A 24,382-nucleotide genomic window follows, 5' to 3' on the forward strand; every position below is an offset into this window, starting at 1 on the left:
TTCACTGGTTCATCTCCTTGGGGGTGGGGGTAAGAGAAGAGGGGGGGAGGGACGGGGCTGTCTCAGGTTGGATGTCCAAACTTAGCGGGCTCTTGAAAATGTTGGTTTTAGAAGTTAGCCAACTTTTGGACAGTTGTGTTATTTGCATATCAAACCGAACTGATCAGCAACACAGATACAAGGCTAGCTAGCTCACAGTAAAATAGGAAGTGCAACCAGAAGGACATCATGATTTTCTTGTCTTACTTTCCTTTAAAAAAAGTCTACAGTGATCAGTTTACGCATCTTAAATCTATCTTCACAAACATCTTCCATTAAAATCCTAATGAAACGGAACATGCAACCTTCAGATGAACACTGCTTCACAATACAATCGCTAGGATAATAATAAGAATGCACCTTGTAAAAGAAACTTCATATGAATTTATACACTCTTTATTTCTAGAGAGAAAGTGGGAGAACTCACACAGAAAAATTATAAAAGACAAAAAAAACTCATCACATCACCCGCAGGCAAGCACTTTTCATAAAAGGATCATTCTACATCTGACCTCTTAGTCCTCACTCTCAACGGAAACCTACACAATACCTTCAAAAGATGAACCTGGGAGCTTAAATTCATAACTCTACTAGATACTAAAAATTATGGATTTAATAACACACTGGATTTATGGCTCATTACAACGTGTAATCCACTATGTAATCCTCCTTGTTCTATGACCATAGGAAGTGTTAACTGCCCACTTCATCTTGAATTGTTTCCTGCAACGTGTTAACTCCTTATCTCGTCCACCTTTGTATTTAGCTGTGACACTAAAAACCTTTCCCAGACCTGAAAAACTTGTCTCTTTCACCAACAGAAGTTGGTCTAATAAAAAAATACTACCTCACCCAGCTTGTCTCTCTAATATCCTGGAACCAACAAAGTTACAACACCACAGCAAACAGCTTTATGTCTAAGTCAGTTACATAACATACAAGGCCAGCCTTAAATCCAAAAAGGGCCCCTCCCCCCAATCATACTTGTATAAATCCCCAAGGCCATATTTGTCAGTACTGTACAACAGGCACTGAAATAGCATAGAATTTGCTATTTCTTCTGGGAAATTGTACTTTTGTGCTAAGAATAAAGCTCTCTCAAGAGGAACAAGAGGCTATATTTTATCAGTTTTCATATGGAACACAGATTGCAAAATATCTACAAACACAGCACCAAACCTATGATAACTAAAATCATCAGAACTATTATGAAAAATCATGCTGTGGCCTCAGCCTTAATAGAATGTAAAGAAATGGCACCTTCATCATCAAAATAGAACTTCTCACGCATAATTTATTTAGTGTGCACATAAAAGACTAAAATTATGTAATGGTGTCCTTTTCAGCTATATAATCAAAATACATTGCAGGATACATCAGTGTTTACAAGGACTGAAGACAGAATTGTGACTTCAGGGGAAGCACTGTTATTTGTTAATTAACACATCCATACTAGTTCTAGAATCTATCATGTAAAAGTCATATTTCAATCACATTATTTTTTGCCACCTTTCCTTCAAATAACCTTTACAAGCCTTTTACATAAGAACATAAGAACGGCCATACTGGGTCAAACGAAAGGTCCATCTAGGCCAGTATCCTGTCTACCAACAGTGACCAATGCCAGGTGCCCCAGAGGGAATGAACCTAACAGGTAGTGATCAAGTGATCTCTCTCCTGCCATCCATCTCCACCCTCTGACAAACAGAGGCTAGGGACACCATTCCTTACCCATCTGGGCTAATAGCCATTAATGGACTTAACCTCCGTGAATGTATCCAGTTCTCTTTAAACCCTGTTATAGTCCTAGCCTTCACAACCTCCTCAGGCAAGGAGTTCCACAGGTTGACTGTGTGCTGTGTGAAGAACTTCCTATTATTTGTTTTAAACCTGCTGCCCATTAATTTCATTTGGTGGCTCCTAGTTCTTATATTGTGGAAACAAGTCTATAACTTTTCCATATTCACTTTCTCTATACCACTAATGATTTTATATACACCTCTATCATATCACCCCTTAGTCTCCTCTTTTCCAAGCTAAAAACTCCTAGCCTCTAATCTCTCCTCATATCTTTTCCTTCCAAGGAGCAGAATAGGCAAATAAATTCACCTTCACAGTCAATGAAACTGATGACATTCCTAAAATATATAACAGTTTATTATTCAGACAGTATTTAAGTTCTGTTTAGGGTCATCTTTGCAAAGCAGAACAAAAACTAACCCAGAAATCAGGCAGAGTTAAGCAGAAATGAACATGTATTGTGAGCTCCTGGACTTCTGGGATAGCATCTGTACAAGTCAATTATGTAGTTACTACAACACATGAAAAATGGTTCCTTAACATAAGCAATAACTCTGCACTTTCTGAAGGTCAAAGAAGTGACTTTGTAGGAGTGCAGTAGATGTCAACAATGGTATTTCAGTTACACAGGTTCAAACAAAGATTTCCTTTTTTAAATATGTATGAAAGTCCAAAAAACCCAGACTAGTAGGAAAAGGTAAGCCATCCACTTTCATATTAAATTAGGCACACTAAGTGTATGCCAGCATTTAAAATTTATGACCAACAGCAGTAAAATACCATGTGGCCCAACAGATTTATCATTTGACTCCTGAATCCCTCCCTTCCAGCTTTTATCCTCTATCTCCAGAAACAAGCAAAGAGACTCAGAAGTATTCCTGAATTCTATCACATTCCTTAGAGACAATCCAGATTGCTCTTTCCATTAGACTGATCTGCCCAAGTTCCGGATTATTTTTGTTTTTTGTTTTAAGTCTTACCCCTTTATGGCACTATTCATTCTTTGGAATGAATTTCAGTGGGCTGTAGCCCACGAAAGCTTATGCTCAAATAAATTTGTTAGTCTCTAAGGTGCCACAAGTACTCCTGTTCTTCTTACTATGGACATTATTATTTTAATTAGAACTGGTCAAAAAATGTTTAAAAGGAAGTTTTTTGAACACTCGGTGCAAAACAAACATTAAGACTGCCTGACTGTTCTGGGTGCTAAGCATTAAACCTCAGAGCAGGATGAGAAAGGGGAAGGTGAGGAAGACTGCATACATTCTGCCAAGGTATCAGCTGATGCTTTACATTTTATTAGTGGAAGAATGACAGATTGATTCCACATCAGATTAGAAAGGTTTCAGGTAGGGTTCACCACTAGTTCACAGCATACCTTCAACACTTGAAATGCTAGTGTTTCAGCTGTAGCGCTTCAGTGTGGCCACTATCTACGTCTGGGAAGGATTCTTCATCAGCATATGAGAGGCAATAATGGAAGAATTCTTCTGTGGACCTAGCATTGGCAACACTGGAATTTAGGTTGGTTTATCTAGGCTGCTCACAGGTATAGATTTTCACACCCCTGAGCAACTTAGTTAAGCAGACCTAATTTTCTAGCATAGACCAGGCCTTTGAATCCATGCACAAATCTACAAGATAGACTACCATAGGGTCTTTACTGCAAAGCAACATCTTCTACCAAAGTCTAGTCTAATATAGAGTGGCATCTCTGGATTTTAGCCATCAAGTTGTCCAACCCTGCCCAGAGCAGATTTAAATGACACAGTGGTATCTGCCAGCAGCAGGTCCACACTAACAGTCACGTGAGAGCTAGCAGTGATAAAGCTGTACCAGTACTACTGTGATGGTGGATAATTCCAGCGGGGGAAAAAAAACATTGTATACAAGGCTACAATGACACATTCCCAAATGAACCCATCCCCAAACAGACCAAAGGCAATGAAAACAGAAATTTTCAAAAAGGAGAAAGGTATCCATTAGAAAACAAGAATTTCTTTGGCTAAGCCTATGTGAAAACAGTAATGTCATTATTACCAGCAGTGTCTTCAGAAGAATGATTATGAACCTCAAGTAATTTTCTTTTAATTAAATGCCGCAAGTCTTTATGAGATTGAAGTAACTAGCCATTCTGTTTTCAATCACTACTCAAATATTTATTCAATTCAGAACAGCAATCACTGAATTGCATGGCACATAAATTTCTTATAAGTCATGTAAGTGCTTAAGTATTCATGATTCACACACTACTCTACAATAATCATTTAGGCATGTAATTAGTATGTACTTGTAATAAACTAGGAACCAGTTTCCTCCATAGAGAAGGGAGGGACAGATGACTTAAATATTTTCCATCCATGGTTCTATGAAAACTAACAAGTAACTTCAAAACAAGCTAACATCAACTCAATCATACAGTAACCATTTTGTTCAGAACCAGCACTTAACCAATCACCAAAACTTAATCAGCAACCCAATTCACACTAAAAATATTAAGAAATTAGATAATAAACTTGGTTGTTGTGTTTCTTGCATATTTACTATAGCCTATTATATATATGTTCATTAGGAAGAGAGCCAAAATATTTTGGTAAAATTGTTTTATCTTTTATTCAGAATTCAAATGACTACTCAAACACTACTTTAAAGCAACAATGCCAGGTAAGAATATTGGTAACATGGAAATGAAGTATCACAATAAGATTTCATAACAATATTTGCCAAAGGAAGTTACATCCACTGTCTAGCATTTCTGGAATCCAATGTGCTGGTCACCAGGCTTCACAAGTTTTATAAATCTTAGTGAACATAATTCATTATTTGTTCCAACTCTAAAACAGTAGTTTTACTGTTTTAGAAACAGCAGTTTCTCCTCCCTTGGTGTTCACACCTCAACTGCTAGCAGAGCACCTCACCCTCCCTGATTGAACTAACCTTGTTACCTCCATACTGATTTATACCTGCCTCTGGAGATTTCCATTACTTGCATCTGAAGAAGTGAGGTTCTTACCCACGAAAGCTTATGCTCCCAATACTTCTGTTAGTCTTAAAGGTGCCACAGGACTCTCTGTAACTCTAAAACAGTAATTTAGAAAGTTATATGTAAATAAAGCTCCACCCCCAGCAGTGCTGACAGTGCAAACTAAAACCACAATTTAATTTGTGCACATGCCAACTGTCTGCATATCTTATTATGGGATCTCAGATCTTTCTCAGCTACCATCTTTAATGATGAATATTTTATCCATCATGGAGGCAATAAACATAGTGAACCAACAGATCACACCCAAGTGTCTACATCTTGAACCTGTGTGCCTCATACAGAAAAGGAGGCAAATGGAATCACACACAATAGATACCTAAAAATTGCTTCCTGCTATGACTGAGAAGAAAGAAAACAAGTAATTCAGTATCACATTAAATATGCATTTTTAAATAAATTTTGATCCAAAAATCCAGATGGAAGATAAGCTTTTTGAAGTGTCAGTTATTCTATTCCACATATATATTATCAAAATGCTAGCTCATTATGTTGCTTGCTTGAAGGCAGAGAGAAGCAGTTTTAAGGAGTTGACATCTGATATCCAATTCTTAGTGTATACTTGCACCTGACTGAAGTGTTGTCAGTATCACAAGCATGATTATATGTTACAGTCTGAGGACTAGTTTAGGTCACAAGAAGTACATCAATGATATACAGAGAGACTAAGCATAACAGGAGTTTATGACAATTGGCAGCAAGAGAAAGGGGAAGCTGAGGAAGACTTACAGATTAGATTGTATTATACATTGAAATAAATTTAAAATAAGCACCCATCCATAACTTCAAGTTTTCTTTTGCACAATGTAAAACACACACACACGAGAAAAATCCTAAATAGAAATATCTGCCCATCATATCAATCCATTAGATCATCCTATAAAAAAACCTTCCTGATCTAGCCATCACATCTCTTCCCAGTCCCTCTTTCCCCACTTCCACTCCCCAAAATACTAATGATGGGACTTGCAGCATGCCCAGGTGGTCAACAATTTCAAGTTTTTACAGATATTAGTTGGAGGGCTTTCTTCCTAGAGTCAAGTAACCTTCCTTGAGAGTACCATTTCCTTTTAAGCCATGGGGCCACAAGCCTGGATTCCCTCTTACTGGAACCTATGTGGTATCACATGGACAGAAGTGATGTCTCAGGGCGCGAGGCACCCAGACCACTTAAAGTAGGTCTAAACTTAAAATGTTGCAGAAGTACCAGTGCAACATTTGGGAGGTGTTCTCCCATCAGCATAGGTAATCCACCTCTCCGAGAGGCAGTATCTAGGTCTATGGAAAAATTGTATTGCCGTCCACATAGGGAGCTTTCCTTTAAGACTATCCAGTTTAGTGTATAGCATGGCTCCCATATTAATTTAGTTTTTCTATGGCTCTTGTCACTATTGTATCTAAGCATTTCACATAACTACTTAATCCTCACAACACTTCTGTGAAATAAGGAGTAATAATAGTCCCATTTTACAGAGAAGAACAGAGGCACAGAGATTAAGTGACTTGACCAAAGTAACACAAAAAGACTGAGTCCTAGTCCAATACCTTAGCCATAAGACCATCCCTGAGAGGTGCTTCTCGCTGGAAGCACATTACATCGGAGCTTTGGGGTCTGTGCTGGCTTCCCGTTGGCTTTCAGGTGAAGTTTAAAGTGTTGGTCTACAAAACCCTGATGGCTGGTTTACACTGGGAAGTTACGTTGGTTGCCATAGCCACATCTCTTAGAGATGTGAAAAATCCTCACCCCTGGTGTAGACAGCAGTAATGGTTCCAGTCTTGCTTCCAATGGTCACACATGTTTACATTGTAAAAGCCACGACAACTATTAGCAACTTGACTGGAAGAATCAGTAGAAGCACTAAGTATTTGGCAATAGAGTGAACTAGCCATTAAGACTGCCCTACTCTTTCAACCCTAGAAGTGCTCCCCTGAAGGTCAGGATTGAAGTACTTGCAGTGCTGTTTGTAGAAATTTGTACTGGAGCTGCCCCAGATTGTACTTGTCCTGTGTTTAAACAGATAACTTCAGTTTCCAGAGCTGTCATTCTATAGTTTCCATGAACACTAAATGCATGTGTAAGTTACAAAAAAAGAATAAACCTTTGATATACAGGGAACTGTATTAAAATGGCAATAATAGAAATGGACAGGTGAGTAGATTATTTGGGCTAGTAAGTGTTCATAATAAATTTTCAAGGCTGGACCAACTGTTACTTGAATGATTAAGTTGCATTATTTGTTAACCAAAAGTAGAAGAGACAGTAGAAAAATTTTTTAGGATGCTCTTGGGAAGTCAGGATGAAGAAATAGCTTGGTGTGTGCAATATGTGAAACAAATTTACTCCCCCCTCCCCAGAGTTAACGCAATAGAAAAAAAAAAGTCACCAGACGTTTATTCCATGCAGTTTCTAGGTTTCCCTATAAACCAGCCTGTTCATAAGTTCAAGATACTCTACAAAAGAAAAGGCACAGCACCTCATTATAGAGCAGCCAGTCAAAAAACCAGAAATGGACAGCAATGACAAAGGCTATGGCTACACTGCATGCCACTTGCAGCAACATGCAGGGTATGCGTAGCTCCATGCAGCAGTGAGAAGTTGCGTCCACGCTGTGGTGTGGCGCTACAAGTGTTGGTGAAAAGCTCTGGCAAGGGGAAGGCAATGGGGAAACACTCAGCAGCAGAGGAACGCTGGAGCTTTTTCCCTCTGCTGCTTCTCTGCCAGAGCCTTTCCCCACAACAGGGAGTTGCAGGAGCCTTTCCCCACGCCACAATGTCTCCAAATGGCTGGGAAGTCAGCTCTAAGCAGAAGCTTGATAGACACCTATGACTCACAAACCTTGGTTTCATTGATGTTTTGACAGCATTTGTATAGCCTGCTGCACCAATAAAATATTTTTGAACTGAACAACAGTCAACCAGAAAGATCAAACAATGTTTCACCAGTATTCTCACAAATTGTTATTTATATTATCATACAACCTAGAGGTCCCAACTAAGATAGAGGCCCCAGTGTGCCAGGCATCATACAAAGTCAGAGACAGTTCCTATCCCCGAGACATTACAGTCTAAATAGACAAGATGGATAAAGCATAGGAAAAAAAGGAAGTTTTTCCATTTCACAGATGGGGAACTAAGGCATAGAGAGTCAAGATTTGGGCAGAGATCTGCCAAAGGTCACACACAGGAAGTCTGCAGCAGAGCTGGGAATTGATACCCAGTCCCGTGCCTTAACCACAACCCCACCCCTCCTCTTACACTGGGGTTCTCAAACCAGGGGTCAGAACCTCTCAGGGGGTCATGAGATTATTATAGGGGGGGTCGTGAGCTGTCAGCCTTCACCCCAAACCCCGCTGTGCCTCCAGCATTTATAATGGTGTTAAATATATTAAAAAGCATTATTCATTTATAAGGGGGGGGGGGGAGAGTCACACTCAGAGGCTTGGTATGGGGAAGCGATCACCAGCACAAAAGTTTGAGAGCCCCTGTCTTACACCAACTCGCTCCACCAGGCTCAGCCTCTCTGTGCAGCCCCCGGGGGCCCTTTACCCCGGGCACTCCCACACAGACAGCCGCACACCCCGGACCTAGGTCTACGGTCGTTCCCCCCCGCGCTTCGGGCCGGGCTAGGAGGGGCTCGCCAGGGCGGATCAGGGCGAGCTCGTGACACGGCGCCGGGGGAAAAACCCGTGTTCGCGGCGGATGAGGGGCGATGGGGAGGGGCAGGGGGCCGCCCTACGGGGCCTGGGGGGGCGGGCCCCCCCGCTCTGTAACTGGGTCCGGACAGGCTCCCCCTAGCAAGGGGCGGCCCCGCTCTCCCCCACCCCAGGGGCTGGGAAGGCCCCGCGCCGCCACGCTCGCCCTGGCCGGGAGCCCGAGCCCGAGCCGGCCCCGCCGGGCAGGGGCCGCCGCTCCCTCTCGCAGGGGGCAGGAGCTGGGGACCCTCCGGGACGCAGTCCCCCTCCCCCCCGCTCACCGGCTCTCCCGGGCGGCGGCGGCGTCTCAGCCCCGCTCCAGCTGCGCCGCCTGCGAACGCGACGCTCCTCCCCTCAGGCCGGTTCGGCAGGGCCCCGGCCCCGGCGTCAGCGCGCGTGCGTGCGTGCAGCGGCGTCACTTCCGGGTAGCTCCGGCAGGGCGGGGCCTGAGCGAGAGGGGCAGGGCTAAGGCGAGTGGGCGGGGCCGAGGGAGAGGGAGTGGGGGCAATGGGGGATCAGGCCCTGTCCCCATGCTGGAGCTTTGGGACTGGCCCTGCTGGCAGAGCTGTGGCACTGGCAAGGGGCTGCTGCAGCCAGCAGGGCCTGGGGCTGCCTAGATCAGCAGTTCTCGCCCGTCATGGCACCACAACCCCCCTTCTGACAACACAATGACAACATGACCCCGGGTGGGGGCAGAGGGGACTAGAGCCTGAGACCCGCTGCCCCAGGTGGGGGTGGAGCTCAGGCTTCAGCCCCAGGTCCCAGCCCTTCAATACTGACCCTGGTGACCCCATTAAAATGGGGTTGTGACCCACTTTGGAGTCCTGAAGTACAGTTTGAGTCCTATTGTGATAAGCATGTTGTTGTCAAGGTTGAGGCTGTTACTCCGCTCTTACTGCTTCAGGGGGCACAGGGTGGTGCTGCTCGTTCTTTTTTTTGTAGTTTATGTTTAACACAGGGCTGTATTGTACTTGCTTTTATGGCTGGGGGGGGGGAGGGCTCTGTTGCTGCCTGATTGCATATTTCCAGTTCCAAAGGGTGTGTGTGGTTGACTGGTCAGTTCATAACTCTGGTGTTCATAACTCAGAGGTTCTACTGTATAAAATTGTTCAAGACAAATGGACATAAAATGTGACAATTGCTAATAGATTTAAGCCTTGCAGAGCTTATTAAAGAAAAATACTCAAATAATATTTTACAATATTAAGTGAATGAAATGGATGCTAAAAGTACAATATGTTCTGTTTCTCCACAAAGAAGCCAAAATTAAAACCCACACTGATATCAGAATCTTGACAATATAATCCACAATGCTGAGTTCCTGCTCTCTCTACTTTACAACTATCTGCAAAACCAAGTAAGTGATGAGAAAAAAAAATCATGAAAGTAGTAGCTTCAACTGATGCAAGATTTGTTTCTTTAACATGTATTAAGTTTTCTCTCTTTCCTACTGGACAAGGTGTCCCCCTTATGAAAGCCATGTGCATAGCTGGGGCTAATCAACCTCCTTGCTGAACATCTGAACAGACATGAATGGACCCTGGAGCCAGAATTACTTCTCTCATCCAACATTTAATAGTGATTGCTCCAGGTAAAGGCTGCCTGTTCTTTGGATAAATGTGCTTCAGTCTCCAAAGCTGTCACACTTTTCGCTAGTACCAAATTTTCTCTCTCTCTCTCTCTCATACACACATACACACACAAATTATTACTTTCATTAAAAGAATATTCATTTTTGACATAAGTAACTTACTCCAACAGCTGCAGAAGGGTATTCTACACTGCAGCTTGGGTGGACTGTGCTAAGCAAATAACCAGTCTTTGTCCCAAGAGCTTTCAGTCTAAAGGCACAAGTGGATGAAATACAGTACAGAATGAACACACAGATATTGAAAGGGTATTACTGTCTTTCACACTGCTGGTCATTTTGTAAGAGAAAGATCCCATAATGGGCCACCTTCCTCTCCCACCAACCCAGTACCACAATGTATGATTCTGAAAATGTTTCATTCTACAGGCCAGCATGAAAGACCCCAGAAGACTACGTTCTGAGAACAGCTGTTACACATGGAAGCAGATTTTGGTAAGCTCAGAGAGCTGATAGGTAAGGTCCCATGGGGAAAAACAACTAAGGAGAGTTGGCAGTTTTTCAAAGGGACACTATTAAGGGCCCAAAAGCAAGCTATTCCACTGGTTAGGAAAGATAAAAAATGTGGCAAAAGACCGCCTTGGCTTAACCACGAGATCTTGCATGATCTAAGAAATAAAAAGGAGTCATATAAAAAATGGAAACTAGGACGGATTACAAAGGATGAATATAGGCAAACAACATAGGAATGCAGGGGCAAGATTAGAAAGGCAAAGGCACAAAATGAGCTCAAACTAGCTACGGGAATAAAGGGAAACAAGAAGACTTTTTATCAATACATTAGAAGCAAGAGGAAGACCAAAGACAGGGTAGGCCCACTGCTCAGTGAAGAGGGAGAAACAGTAACAGGAAACTTGGAAATGGAAGAGATGCTTAATGACTTCTTTGTTTCGGTCTTCATGAGAAGTCTGAAGGAATGCCTAACATAGTGAATGCTAATGGGAAGGGGGTAGGTTTAGCAGATAAAATAAAAAAAGAACAAGTTAAAAATCACTTAGAAAAGTTAGATGTCTGCAAGTCACCAGGGCCTGATGAAATGCATCCTAGAATACTCAAGGAGCTAATAGAGGAGGTATCTGAGCCTCTAGCTATTATCTTTGGGAAATCATGGGAGACGGGAGAGACTCCAGAAGACTGGAAAAGGGCAAATATAGTGCCCATCTATAAAAAGGGAAATAAAAACAACCCAGGAAACTACAGACCAGCTAGTTTAACTTCTGTGCCAGGGAAGATAATGGAGCAAGTAATTAAGGAAATCATCTGCAAACACTTGGAAGGTGGTAAGGTGATAGGGAATAGCCAGCATGGATTTGTAAAGAACAAATCGTGTTAAATCAATCTGATAGCTTTCTTCGATAGGATAACGAGTCTTGTGGATAAGGGAGAAGCTGTGGATGTAGTATACCTAGACTTTAGTAAGGCATTTGACACGGTCTCACATGATATTCTTATCGATAAACTAGGCAAATACAATTTAGATGGGGCTACTATAAGGTGGGTGCATAACTGGCTAGATAACCATACTCAGAGAGTTGTTATTAATGGTTCCCAATCCTGCTGGAAAGGCATAACAAGTGGGGTTCCGCAGGGGTCTGTTTTGGGACCGGCTCTGTTCAATATCTTCATTAACGACTTAGATATTGGCATAGAAAGTATGCTTATTAAGTTTGCGGATGATACCAAACTGGGAAGGATTGCAACTGCTTTGGAGGACAGGGTCATAATTTAAAATGATCTGGACAAATTGGAGAAATGGTCTGAGGTAAACAGGATGAAGTTTAACAAAGCCAAATGCAAAGTGCTCCACTTAGGAAGGAAAAATCAGTTTCACACATACAGAATGGGAAGAGACTGTCTAGGAAGGAGTACGGCAGAAAGGGATCTAGGGGTTATAGTGGACCACAAGCTAAATATGAGTCAACAGTGTGATGCTGTTGCAAAAAAAGCAAACGTGATTCTGGGATGCATTAACAGGTGTGTTGTGAGCAAGTCACGAGAAGTCATTCTTCCGCTCTACTCTGCTCTGGTTAGGCCTCAGCTGGAGTATTGTGTCCAGTTCTGGGCACCACATTTCAAGAAAGATGTGGAGAAATTGGAGAGGGTCCAGAGAAGAGCAACAAGAATGATTAAAGGTCTTGAGAACATGACCTATGAAGCAAGGCTGAAAGAATTGGGTTTGTTTAGTTTGGAAAAGAGACTGAGAGGGGACATGATAGCAGTTTTCAAGTACCTAAAAGAGTGTCATAAGGAGGAGGGAGAAAACTTGTTCACCTTAGCCTCTAAGGATAGAACAAGAAGCAATGGGCTTAAACTGCAGCAAGGGAGGTTTAGGTTGGACATTAGGAAAAAGTTCCTAACTGTCAGGGTGGTTAAACACTGGAATAAATTGCCTAGGGAGGTTGTGGAATCTCCATGTCTGGAGATATTTAAGAGTAGGTTAGATAAATGTCTATCAGGGATGGTCTAGACAGTATTTGGTCCTGCCATGTGGGCTGGGGACTGGACTCGATGACCTCTCGAGATCCCTTCCAGTCCTAGAATCTATAAGCTTCAGGGAACAGATTTGTTTGTTTGTTCGTTTTTAAAAAAGGATTTCTGAACTAAGGGGAAATTTCTCCAAGGGTCACATGAAAGAAAGCAGAAGTGGGTGTCACAGACAAAGGGAGGGGAGATGGAGAAAATGAATGCAGATGAGGAGACGCTTGACTCATGCAGAGGAGAGAGAAAAGCCTCTGCAGATTCAAGTAAGAAAGGACATGGTCAGGGAAGTGGGAAAGGATGATCCTGGCAGCTGCATGGTAAATGGCCTATTGCTGGGATAACAACACTGAGGTGACACCAGGCTTGTGTCTGACTTGTAATGTGGTAATGTCAAAGAGACTTACCTCTCACTATTCTACATGCGTTAGGTATGAACTAGGGAAGAGATCCACACTCCTCTGAGCTTCGCTCCTGCAGAGAGGTCAAATTCTCATTTTTCTCTTTCCAAAACCATCAGAAACGGCATCCCTGCTCCTCTTATAGTCTACAACTGGCCTTACTCCCACAGCTGCTTAGCCTTTAAATCAGAACATTGGCATTTTCCAGATCTGGCTGCCAGATGAATGCTTAGGAGGCATGTTTTATTGATGGTGCTTGCCCCAGGGAGAAAAACAGTTAAGATGACTTCTATTCAAACAAAAACACAGCTTACTCCCTCCCTCCCCAACTGCCTTCCATTGACATAGGCTCTAACTTTCACCTTTGGGTCTGAAACTTTCCAGCTCTCACCACAGACATGAGGAGTGGTTGTTGGGTTGGTTGTGCCTGGGGTGTGGGTTTTTTGGTAAATTCTGGTGAAATGAATTGAGCTGCATTTGAATTATTGAGCACATGCAGCTCGGCACTGCCATTAAGCTTCTTGCTCCTAGTTTCAGCGTTGTCTAGCTTGTGGCAAGAGCTGCCTGAACAAGAGGCTAGGTAGGAAAGGAACTAGCAAACTGACAATTTGAATGATGTGGGGGGAGGGATTTGTAAATGTCTAATTGAAACAAGGGCAAAATCTTTCCACCACACAGTGAGACTGTAAACACTGCATTCATCCTGCTAGTGGGAATCTCCACCACCTAAGTAAGTTTGAATGGGTAGTATGGTGTCTTACTTCTCACCCCAATCAATTATCTGTTACACAGAGGACCTAGGGTCCATCCACTCCCACTCGATAAGATGGGGAAGGAGGCACTGCAATGACAGAGCAAGGGAAGCCTCTCTCATGCACAACAGCCCCAACATGGACATACCAAAGAGAGGAAGGCAGACCATTGATGTCAATGAGTCACCATGCTCAACAATATTTCAGGAGGTACTGAGAAGTGGGGCAGAGTTCCCAGGCTATGACTTCAGCCACTGATTTTTTTTTTTTTTTTTTTAAAGGTACCAGAGCTCAAGCCAAACACGTACTCAGAAAGAAGACAACAGGAGCAGCATTGGACCCATTAAGTCAAATAAAACCTTTCTTATCCTATTAATGCCTTTAATGTTTTAGTTAGTGTGTGGCAAGGCCATTTCTGTCTCTACTGTAGATAAAACCCAACAGATTAATTCTTTCTTCAAAACTTTCTGAAATCAGATTTGGGTTGAGAGGCTTTTGTGCTCATCTATATTTGTTCAGATTATAAAAAGACAAGTTAATATATTTTATTTCATAACACAGACTATACATCATTTTTCTTTTACACATATTAAATGAAATACATAGATTACATAGTTTACATGGAATTGAAAAGTAATACATAATAAGACACAGTAAGTGATACAGAATCCACAATATTAAATTAACATTATTCACAAACTTATTTAAAATGTAAAAACAACCCCACACATTTGCAGACACTGTATATCTCCAACTTCCAATCAGTATCTAGGATTGTTTTTTCAAAGGCAGTCAGGATTATAATGCACAGAGACAACATCTTGCTGACAAAATGTAAAACATGACAAAATAAAAATCCTCTTATAAAAGTCCCACTGAAGCACTATCTGTAAACTCATACTAAACCTGTGAAAGTAAAATGACCAAAAATTCTTGTCCTGGAAAGTAACATCCATCTGAAGATCTGTATAAAATAAATAAATATAATTCCCAGATCAGACTCAGCTTATCCACAGAAAGAAAAATGAAACAACCTTGAGGGTTTGTTTTTAAAAATTTTAAACAATTAAAAATTTAAAAACCATCTTTGATCTCCTCTATAGCGCAAGGGACAATCCAAAAAGCATTACAAAAATTTAATCTTTTTTGAAGCTGTAAGTAACCATATAGATCAGCATAACTACAAGGTTCAGTACTGCGCCAGTGATCACTTAAGCCAGCTGTGTCCAAAGTGTCCCGGGCGCTAGCTCACAGAGGCTCTGGATGTGTTGGGAGAACTTCATGCTATTGTGGAAGCAGACAAACAAATAGTGAGAATTCTGTTTTTCTCCGACATTATATTCTGTGCTTTGTATCATTGCCCTTTCTGGCTGGTGAGCAGTTGTATGACCCAGTACTTCTGCACTGAGCTTTCCCACTCAGGAAGCACAAGGATTCTAAGCACAGGATATGGCATGAAGTTCTTCCAACACACCCACAGACTCTAAGCAACCTTGGCTGAAACTCAAGCAGGGGAAACCCTGCCTCCATAGACATACTTAGTCCCAATCTGATCCATTTTACCCCCAAAATGACCTGCATTACCTTACAACAGAAGGGACTCGTATTGGCAACCAGGTGCAGACAACCCAGATTAGCCAAGCTATCCACCACCAGGAACTGATCCACCAACAGACCTTACAGATGCTACGATGGAGATAAACATTTCTTTGCCTCCTGCACTACCACAGCATGAGAATTCAAGAAATCTGTGTGATGCAAACTATCAGCTTTGGCATGAGACTTTCACCACCAGCGCATCTGTCTTCCTTATCATGTCATTTCCCCCAGGTCATCCATAAGCCAGGGTGACCTGTGAAGATAAAGCTGGGGGAAAGAGTGTGCCTCGTGACCACTATTGCTGGCTGAGGCCAAAAGATCACGGCCTTCCACCAGGTTTGTAGAATCATGTCCTAATTTAAGATGAAGAACAGGAAGAGACACAGATATGATGTAGCCCTCAGGATCTGGCAAGTCCACCAGTAAGCCCCTCAGAATCCCAAAGTACGGGCATCCTTGGCCTAAATTCATTACATTCCTAAAAACAACCTACAAGAACTATGAACTGATTGTGTAAATTGATGTTACTTTAAAAAAAATGACTAATGCTCTATAGGGAGTAAAAGGAGAGTGGTGAAACAAAGGGAGATGCAAAGGAGGAGGGGAGCAACAATAGAAATAAGACAACTCTGTTTGACTCAAGGACACCTCTTCAGTGTCTCTATAGCAGCTGCCAGCTGCCAACCGATAACTTCCAGGGATTTTTTAAATGAAGGCAGTGTATTCTGGTTCTCAATATAGATGTTGAATCTCCTGCATACAAGATAAACTTCCTAAACCTAGAGCATTTAAGTAGACTATATATGTATGATGTAGAGGTTAGAACAAAGGGCAGGGAACAAGGAAGAATCCAGTCACAGTCATTACCTCAATGTGTGTCCTCAGGCTAGTCACTTGATCTCCTTATGCCTCTTACAGCTGGAAAACTGGAATGGGGGAGGAGGGGAGCAGGAGCTCACTGAAATCGTCATTCATAACTAGAGTGGGGAAATAAGTTATGAAATCAAAAACCCCTCCCAGTTCCAAGTTTGTAATAAAAAGTGCATGCTAAAAGCACTGAGAAGGATGCATTATAGAAAAATACAGCAGAATGTGGATATTCAGTCATGAAGCATAAAAATATATTGGAAACAGTAAACAAGAAAACTGGTCAATTACTGCCATGACTTTTACAAGATATAAATCATGATAATTTGCCCCCAAAAGTTTCAGTACAATTTGCTTTATTACTGTTTAAACACAGTAACCGTTTAAAAAAATAGATTTAAAGTACCACTAACCCTTTTGAGTTTAGCGAAGTGTCTGTGTTAAAATGGCACTAAAGCTAGCCAGGCTGTGTATTCGGTCAAGTTAATGCATTCTTGGATACACAGGAGGCTTTGGCTCTTATTTTCAAGGACTTGTATTACCCAGCTCCACTATGCTGACTGCTATGTCTTGCGGTTTAATCAATCGTCATTCTAAGCAAAGGTGTGTCGAAATACATTTCAATTAGATTGCCCAGGACATGGTTAGATCCTCTTTAGGGACTCACTTATTAAGAATCAAGGAAGAGTTCCTGTAAATATAACAGACTAAACTTTGTATTTGTTGGAATGCTTTCAGGTTATGCCTATTTGTCTAAACTGAAAAAAAAAAAAAAAAATCATACAAGCTAAAGCAAACCTCCCTGCAAGAATCCAGAAACCAATTGCTGATGATCACGAAAGAGTTACGTTCTTTAATGGGAGTTTTCCACACATAACATTCCTAAACAACTGCTGCACTTGGGAGCACTATAACAACTGAATAGACATGGTTACTTTATACAGGAGTGTTTGTGTCTCCAAGTTTTACCCCTTAATCTGAAACTCTTCTTTCTGTATAGGTTCCAGAAATTAAATCCCCTCCCCCATAAGTTTCTCCCCTAACACAGGAGAGACATGTTCCAAAAAGCATTCCCCTGGCAAATGTTCACAATCATTTTCATGGGTTAGCATTAATCCAATTAGTTCCAAATATCCACAAGCTCATCTGTTCCACTCATCTGAATCTTTCAAGACTCCAGAATGGATGATTAGTTGAACTATATTTTACAATTGACCAAATAGGAAATATTTTAAGTGTCTGTACCAGCCAAACACACATACATTAGGATACAGAATGTTCAGTTTCTGAAGCACATCTTGGCAAACTATGTTCAAGAGGAACATTATTACTGAAAAAAGTCAGTGATCAAGATTTCAAATAATGTTGACATACACAAGCTTTTTAAATACATTAGGGATAGTCTAGTGGTTTGAGCACAAAGATGGGGAACCAGGATCTCCTGCATGCTCACCCTAGCTCAAACACTATCTGTGGACTTGGACAAGTCATTTAATCTGTCTGACTCAGTTGCCTTATCTGTAAAATAGAAAGGCTAGCTAGTGACTTGAAACGGCTATTGTGAGAATTCAGTTGTCAATATTTGTAAACTGCTTTGAAGATTAAACATACCACTCAGGGCTATGTATTTTAATTATTTTACAAGCACAATTCCCACTGACAGTAACAGGAGTACTGCATGTGTAGAGAGACGAGACCTCGAAATGTCCATACCTGGCTCTAAGAACTACATATTTAAAAAGTCACCATGGCACATTTGATTATGATCCAGGAAAGCACTTAAACACATTCTTAATGTCAAACATATTCCATCAAAATCTATGGGCTTGTTTGCTGGATTGGGGCCTACATGAATTACATTTGGGGCCTACATGAATTACATTTTAGACACATTTATCCCCTTTTGAATTACACTGCAAATGTAAATTGATACTTCTTCTCATTCTCAATGATTCATCTAAATAATTATAGAAAAGACCTAGTATATAGTAACTGTGTTAAATAAAAGATGTTTCAGAAAGGTAATAAATCTAGAAATACAAAATTACGGTCAATGTGCCATTCTTCATTTATGCCCTCAAACAAATGCACACACCATTTACTGTGGATTTTTGTGCAGCTCAATTTAGATACATTAAAATATCTTTCACACATAACACTGATGCTGGCTACGTGGAGGGCTTTAAGGTTCATCGGTGTCCCGTGTGGAAAAAAAAAATTATAAACCTCCTCCCTGAGTTTCTGGCAAGAGCATCCCGAAGCTCCTGCGCTAGTCTCCGCTTCAGTGAGTGCTTGAAGCTGGGAAAGCCAAAGTAAAAAAAGATGCCTACAGCTTTCAGGTTAATGAAGTAATTCTTTGTTGTTAGACTCCCTACATCTCTACACAGTCTGTCGGGGGACTCCAGGACATTTTTGCTGTACAAATGTGAATCTTATTGCTTCTACCGTTGGCAATACTTTTAAAAAAAAAGTTACATGCTATGTTGAATGTAAAGAACAGATCAGGAATTAAGGGTTAGGTTTCAAAACAGTTTGCAAAAACAAATCCAGGGTCTCAATGGAAAAACAGGAACAGGGAAGGGCGGAGGGAAAGAAGTAAACTGTGCCAGTGGCTGTTAGCCAGTCTGCATCATCAGTCAACAAATATGCTAGCACCTTCCCAGGGGAACAAAATCTCTGCGCCCATGATATAAAGTGTATAATTTTTGTCCCAACAAATTCCAACCATTAATTGCCACCTATTTTAATCCACTATTTAGCTGTCTGTACAGGTAACGTGTTCTGCACTGTATCACAGCCATGCGACCCTCATGTAGTATTGTGGTATGTAGGCAAAAAGGGCCATTATGCACAGCACAAGGAAGGCTCTGCCTCATTCTGTTACATTCTTTGGTCCTACAAATCTTTAGTTACCATTCAAGAAACAACTGTCAACTTGTCGGGATACTAAAACATACCTTTCTTAAAGTAAAATAAACCTCATCCCATTCCCGGTGGGTGCTTTTTATAGATATACAATTTTAAAATTTAACACTTGGCGTTTTTCATATTAAGCTCTCAAAGTGCATCACAAAGATGAGGAGGTATCATTATTCCCTTTTTACAGATGGGAAACTGAAGCACGAAGAGGTTAAGCAACTTGCCCAAGGCCACACAAGAAGTTAGCTGGAAAACCGATAATAGGATAGGTGTCTCTTTGCTCTGTTCAAACCATTGGTCAATGCATATACAGAGGTTTTTTAAGAGACTAATAATTTTAATGCAAATATTTGGGCATGCAGCAACCTAAAAAATAATTAAACAGAACTCGGTTTTTAACAATTTCTCTCCCCCAAATCATCACAATTAACAGAGATTTCACTGTAATCTAGGTTTTGCAATTTGCACAATGAAAACGTTTGGAATTTTTATACAAAATATTCCACTCACTATTAGCAGGTTCCCTTCGGCATCACTGGAGAACCAAAAAATGATAGGCATCCTCTCCAAAGATGCTGCGAAAGATGCACCATACTTTTAGGTACGTACATTTTGGGCTAAACAGGCTGCACTTACTGTTCCTTTGACAACAGGCAGGGCAGCATGACTTTCATAACAAAACTATGTTGAGGACATGAAACAACCACATGATCCATTTATCAGAATGGAACGGAGGCCCTGATATTTATCCAGATAAGCGACAGATTCTGCACAGAAAAGATACCTTCCAAGTGCTCAGATACTAGAGTGACAGAGTGGTATAAATACTTTTAGGGTGTGTCTACACTTTAATGCTGCAGCTGCACTGCTATAGCACTTCAGTTTAGACACTACTACCTACACCGATGGCGTAGGTAATCCACCTCCCCAAGAGGCAGTAGCTAGGTCAATAGAAGAATTCTTCTATCGCTGTCTACACAGGGGTTAGGTTAGTATGTTTCTCAGCTATGTTTCTCAGGGGGTGTGAGAGATGTAGCTATACAAATATAAGTTCCTAGTGTAGACCAGCCTTTGGACTAGGCAGAGATAGAGAAATAGGCAGATAGGAGGAGAGATCTGCACGGACATAACTGACTAGAGATAGAGTGTTTGATTAAGGGCTTGTCTACACAGGGACATCCAGGAAAATTAATCTGAGTTAGCTAAAAGTGTGAATATGAAGTGGATTAGTTAAACCGAATTAAAACCCTGCGAGAAATTCTTTATTCAAAATAGCAATGGCCTTAATTCAGTTTGGAAGTGAACTAAAAGATAAAGTGGCCTTAATTCAGTTTAATTCTGAATAACAGTACCCACAAAGAGATTTAATGAAGTTTATCTAATCCACTTTAAAGTCACACTTTTAATTATCTGGATTAATTTTCTTGGATGTGCCTGGGTATATAAGCCCTAAGAGAGGTTCTAAGGTCACTGAAAAAAATCCATTGTTATGCAGATGTTTGGCGTCATTCTACATCTATACAGCATTCATTAAATATATATGAGGGTTAACAGATCAGTGTTTTGTTTTTTTTCCAAATTTAGAACTTGCAAAATGTGATGGTATATGCCAAGAAAAAGTCAAGTCAATAAAGTTATTTAAAGCAGTTACGGAGTATACTCCCCTGACATCCTCCTGCACAATTCTTCTCAGTTTCTGTCAAAAAATGAACACGTATTAGGCAGTAACAATATCTAAATCACGGTAAAATATTTTGTTTAGAACAAGTCCAGCCAATAGCAATATTAACTCTCACAAATTAAATCACAAGACACAGAAAGTATGCTTATAATGAAAGCACAATGGCTCTTATGTCTGGGGTTTTCTTTAAACTGGATTTAAAGTTTTCAATATCTGGTAGAGCATCTGGTAATTAAGGGCTTTAATTAAGATACAAATGATACAAGAACAAGATTTTCTTCCTCCTGTCCATTTCTTTTTAATACAGCGAACCAGAATAAGTTGCCATATAATCTACTGGCACAAATGTTAGTGCCAGAATATTACCACGAGATAAACATGATCAGAAAGAACAAAGTCCCCATTGTAGCTTCTCTTGGGAAATTTCTAAAATGTGATCCTATCACAGCCAAGCCCAAAGGTATGCTTTTAATCACTGCAGCTGAGATTCCCATTTCTGTCAACAATGCTGAAAAGTCAGACCAGAGCAATGTCCCATTTATACAAAGCCATGAGAATTGGGCAAGCACCACTGAACGACCCAGAAAAACCAGTCATTAAATAAAGCATTTCTCCTAACAAGAATCTTGGGCTCATAAATTTCAGATTTTGGATCTCAAGGGGGCTGTTTAGTAGAAAGTTCAGTCTGTGGCTTAAGGATCCCTTCCCCGCCAAAGAAACCAAAGTTGAGGAGCCAGCTGATAAGTGAAGGACTCATTCAAGTCTTCACTCAACTTAGGGCTTGTCTACACGACAACATTTGTCAACTTTATCTAATTCGACCTGGAGTGTCCGAATTAATTAAGTCGATTGTGCGTGGCCACACCATGCTCACTGTCTCAATGGAATGCGTCCTCACTAGCAGTGCCTGCATCGATGCACAAAGCTGTGCATTATGGGTAGCTACGCCAAAGTGCAACTTGCCGCAGTGTGTTTTGGGAAGTTTGTGCAATGCCTCATGGGAGCAAAACGTTGCAAGGGAGAATGGGAACATTGCGTCGGCATCCCATGATGCACCGTCCTCCCTCCCTCATATCAACGGCAAACCACCCAGTGGTTTTCGTGCCTTAAAACTGCCGCACGTACACCGTAACCCCAGAAGCATGGAGCCTGCTCAGTTGTGCACTCTTGCTGTGAGCATCTCAAACACCTCACGCCTTCTCCTGCAGTATTTCCAGAGCTGAAGTAGAGTTCGCCACACGGAACATAGCAATGTCCTGCAAGCAGCCCTGCTGCAAGCCATTGGGGGAAAAAACAAACAAACAATTCACAGTTGCTGCTGGCAGTCACAGAGCAGCTGCACTCTGTTGAGAGCCGTTTCTGGTCCCGTGAAACAAGCACTGACTGGTGGGACTGCATCGTTTTGCAGATATGGGATGATGAGCAGTGGCTGCAAAACTTTCGAATGTGGAAGGCCACCTTCCAGGAACTTTGTGCAGAGCTTTCCCCTTCCCTGCAGTTCAGCAACACAAAAATGAGAGCTGCTCTGACAGTGGAGAAGCGAGTGGTGATCGCTATTTGGAAGCTTGCAATGCCAGACAATTACCGTCAGTGGGGAATCAATTTGGAGTCGGTAAAATCAACCGTGGGAGCTGCTGCGCTCCAAGTGTGCAGGGCCATTAAATCGACTTCTGCTACAAAAGGTAGTGAGTCTGGGAAATGTGCAGGACATAGTGGATGGTTTTGCGGCAATGGGGTTCCCTAACTGCAGTAGGGCGACAGATGGCACGCATATCCCCATCTTGGCACCAGACCACCCTGCCAAAAAGAGTACATAAATCGATGTTGAGCTGCCTATAGTTATCCTGGGGGGCCCAGCCTACCCCTTGCTTCCATGGCTCCTGAAGCCATATACCGGCTGTCTGGACAGCAATAAGAAACGGTTCAGCTATAGGCTCAGCCAGTGAAGAATGATGGTTGAATGTGCCTTTGGTCGTTTGAAAGGGCGCTGGAGAAGTTTACTAACAAGGTTGGACCTTAGTGAAGAGAACATCCCCATGGTTATAGCTGCCTGCTGTGTGCTCCATACCTGTGGAAAAAAAGGGGGGGGGAGGATTTTCCGCAGGGGTGGGCAGTTGAGGCAGATCACATGGCAGCCATTTTTGAGCAGCCAGACACTGGGGCAATAAGAAGAGCACAGCAAGGGGCGCTGCATATCCACGAGGCTTTGAAAAGCTGTTTCAATAATGAGTCACAGTAACGTGAGCTGCTTGTCTGCATTGTGCTTTCCCAAACCTTCACTTGGCTTGTATCACTGTCCCTGTAAAGCCAACCCCCCACCCAAGCCCACTGTTTCTACTCAGTAAAGAACACTTGTTTCTGGAATCCATTTATGAACATTATTTAACAACCATAAGTAAAGAGGGAAAACAGACAAAAAAATTAGCCTTGGGGAAAAGGGGTTGTAAAGTTGGAACAGGAGAAACATTTCTAGCTGTGTAACATAACACCGCATTCTAGACCATCAAAGGTCTGTGAATGGACACCTTCTGTTCCTTGTACCCTCCTCCTGAGTTAAGTGAAAGGGATAATGGACTTTTCTCCCATGCCTCAGGGAACGCTTTGGGGAGCGTGATTCTGTGCAAGGCGATGCTGGCTGGCTGTCCACCAGGGTCTGCAGAGGGACTCTACCCTCCTGCTTCTGTTCCTGCAGTTCAGCCAGATGCCTCAACATGCCTGCTTGGTCACAATCCGAAGCATCTCATCCTGCGCCGCACACTCTTGCTCAGTGGAAGCTTTCCTGCTCTCCCTGTCCATGTCTAACTTCTCAGACAGTGAAATCCTCCACACTCTCAGCTCTGTGTCAGCTGTCCCAGAGGCGTTCATTATCTCAGTGAACATGTCCTCCCGTGTTCTCTTTTGCCTTCTTCTAATCAGCGAAAGTCTGCTTTCAAGTGTTGATGACGTGCCAAAGGACACATTTTCAGCTGGGGGTCAGTCATGGGAAAAGAGAAAGGAGCCATTGTACATGCATAAAATGTTTCCATGGCAAGGCTGTTTTCATTAAAACAAAACAAAACAAATAAAACCACCCTTATTACACTAGGTGCAAGCCATAACAATCAGAATCTGTAACCATTCACTGCACCGTTTTGCTGTTCCAGCCATGGTGAATAGCTCCTCCTCTCCCCCCCAGTCATGGGTGACTGCACTTTTAATGAAATTTATGGCAGGCTCATGTCGGGAGCAGAGGTAGCTAGTCAAACAATGGCCCTTCCCCATAGTACCACGGAAAGCTGTTTACAAACAGGGCAGGGCGGGGGGTTGGCGTTTTCACTCTCAAATTGCAGAATCTCACATGTGGGGCCCCAGTCCCCTAACAGCCACTTAAACTACTTGCCAACCCATGCCGAACACAGTAAAGGCACCTTAGCAGCCACGTGGTTTGGCGATCCGGAATGTGGGGTGGGGAAGGAGGGCTACA

The 24,382-nt window shown here is 42.0% G+C and overlaps 2 protein-coding genes across 9 annotated transcripts in view; both read right to left on the reverse strand.

Annotated features, from left to right (window-relative positions):
* Positions 1-8,964, reverse strand: part of RABGEF1 (RAB guanine nucleotide exchange factor 1) — a 34,017-nt gene extending 25,053 nt beyond the window's left edge. For 2 of the 4 annotated variants that reach the window (XM_054007996.1, XM_054007995.1), the window contains exon 1: positions 8,856-8,964. The gene's annotated coding sequence lies outside the window, so the exon portion shown is untranslated. The remainder of the gene's footprint in view (positions 1-8,855) is intronic. The other 2 variants (XM_054007994.1, XM_054007993.1) reach the window with 1 other exon arrangement.
* Positions 8,965-14,640: 5,676 nt separating this feature from the next.
* KCTD7 (potassium channel tetramerization domain containing 7) overlaps positions 14,641-24,382 on the reverse strand; it is a 31,000-nt gene continuing 21,258 nt past the window's right edge. For 2 of the 5 annotated variants that reach the window (XM_054008000.1, XM_054007997.1), the window contains one exon: positions 23,451-23,885. Coding sequence is in view for 3 of the 5 variants with exons in the window: in XM_054008002.1 (XP_053863977.1) it covers positions 16,420-16,429 (10 nt within the window). In the remaining 2 variants the exon portion in view is untranslated. Of the gene's footprint in view, positions 16,430-19,748; positions 20,935-23,450; positions 23,886-24,382 lie in introns of those variants that run through there. The other 3 variants (XM_054008002.1, XM_054008003.1, XM_054008001.1) reach the window with 3 other exon arrangements.

The sequence above is a fragment of the Malaclemys terrapin genome, chromosome 18 (genome assembly GCF_027887155.1).
Source record: "Malaclemys terrapin pileata isolate rMalTer1 chromosome 18, rMalTer1.hap1, whole genome shotgun sequence".
Classification (NCBI taxonomy): Eukaryota; Metazoa; Chordata; order Testudines; family Emydidae; genus Malaclemys; species Malaclemys terrapin.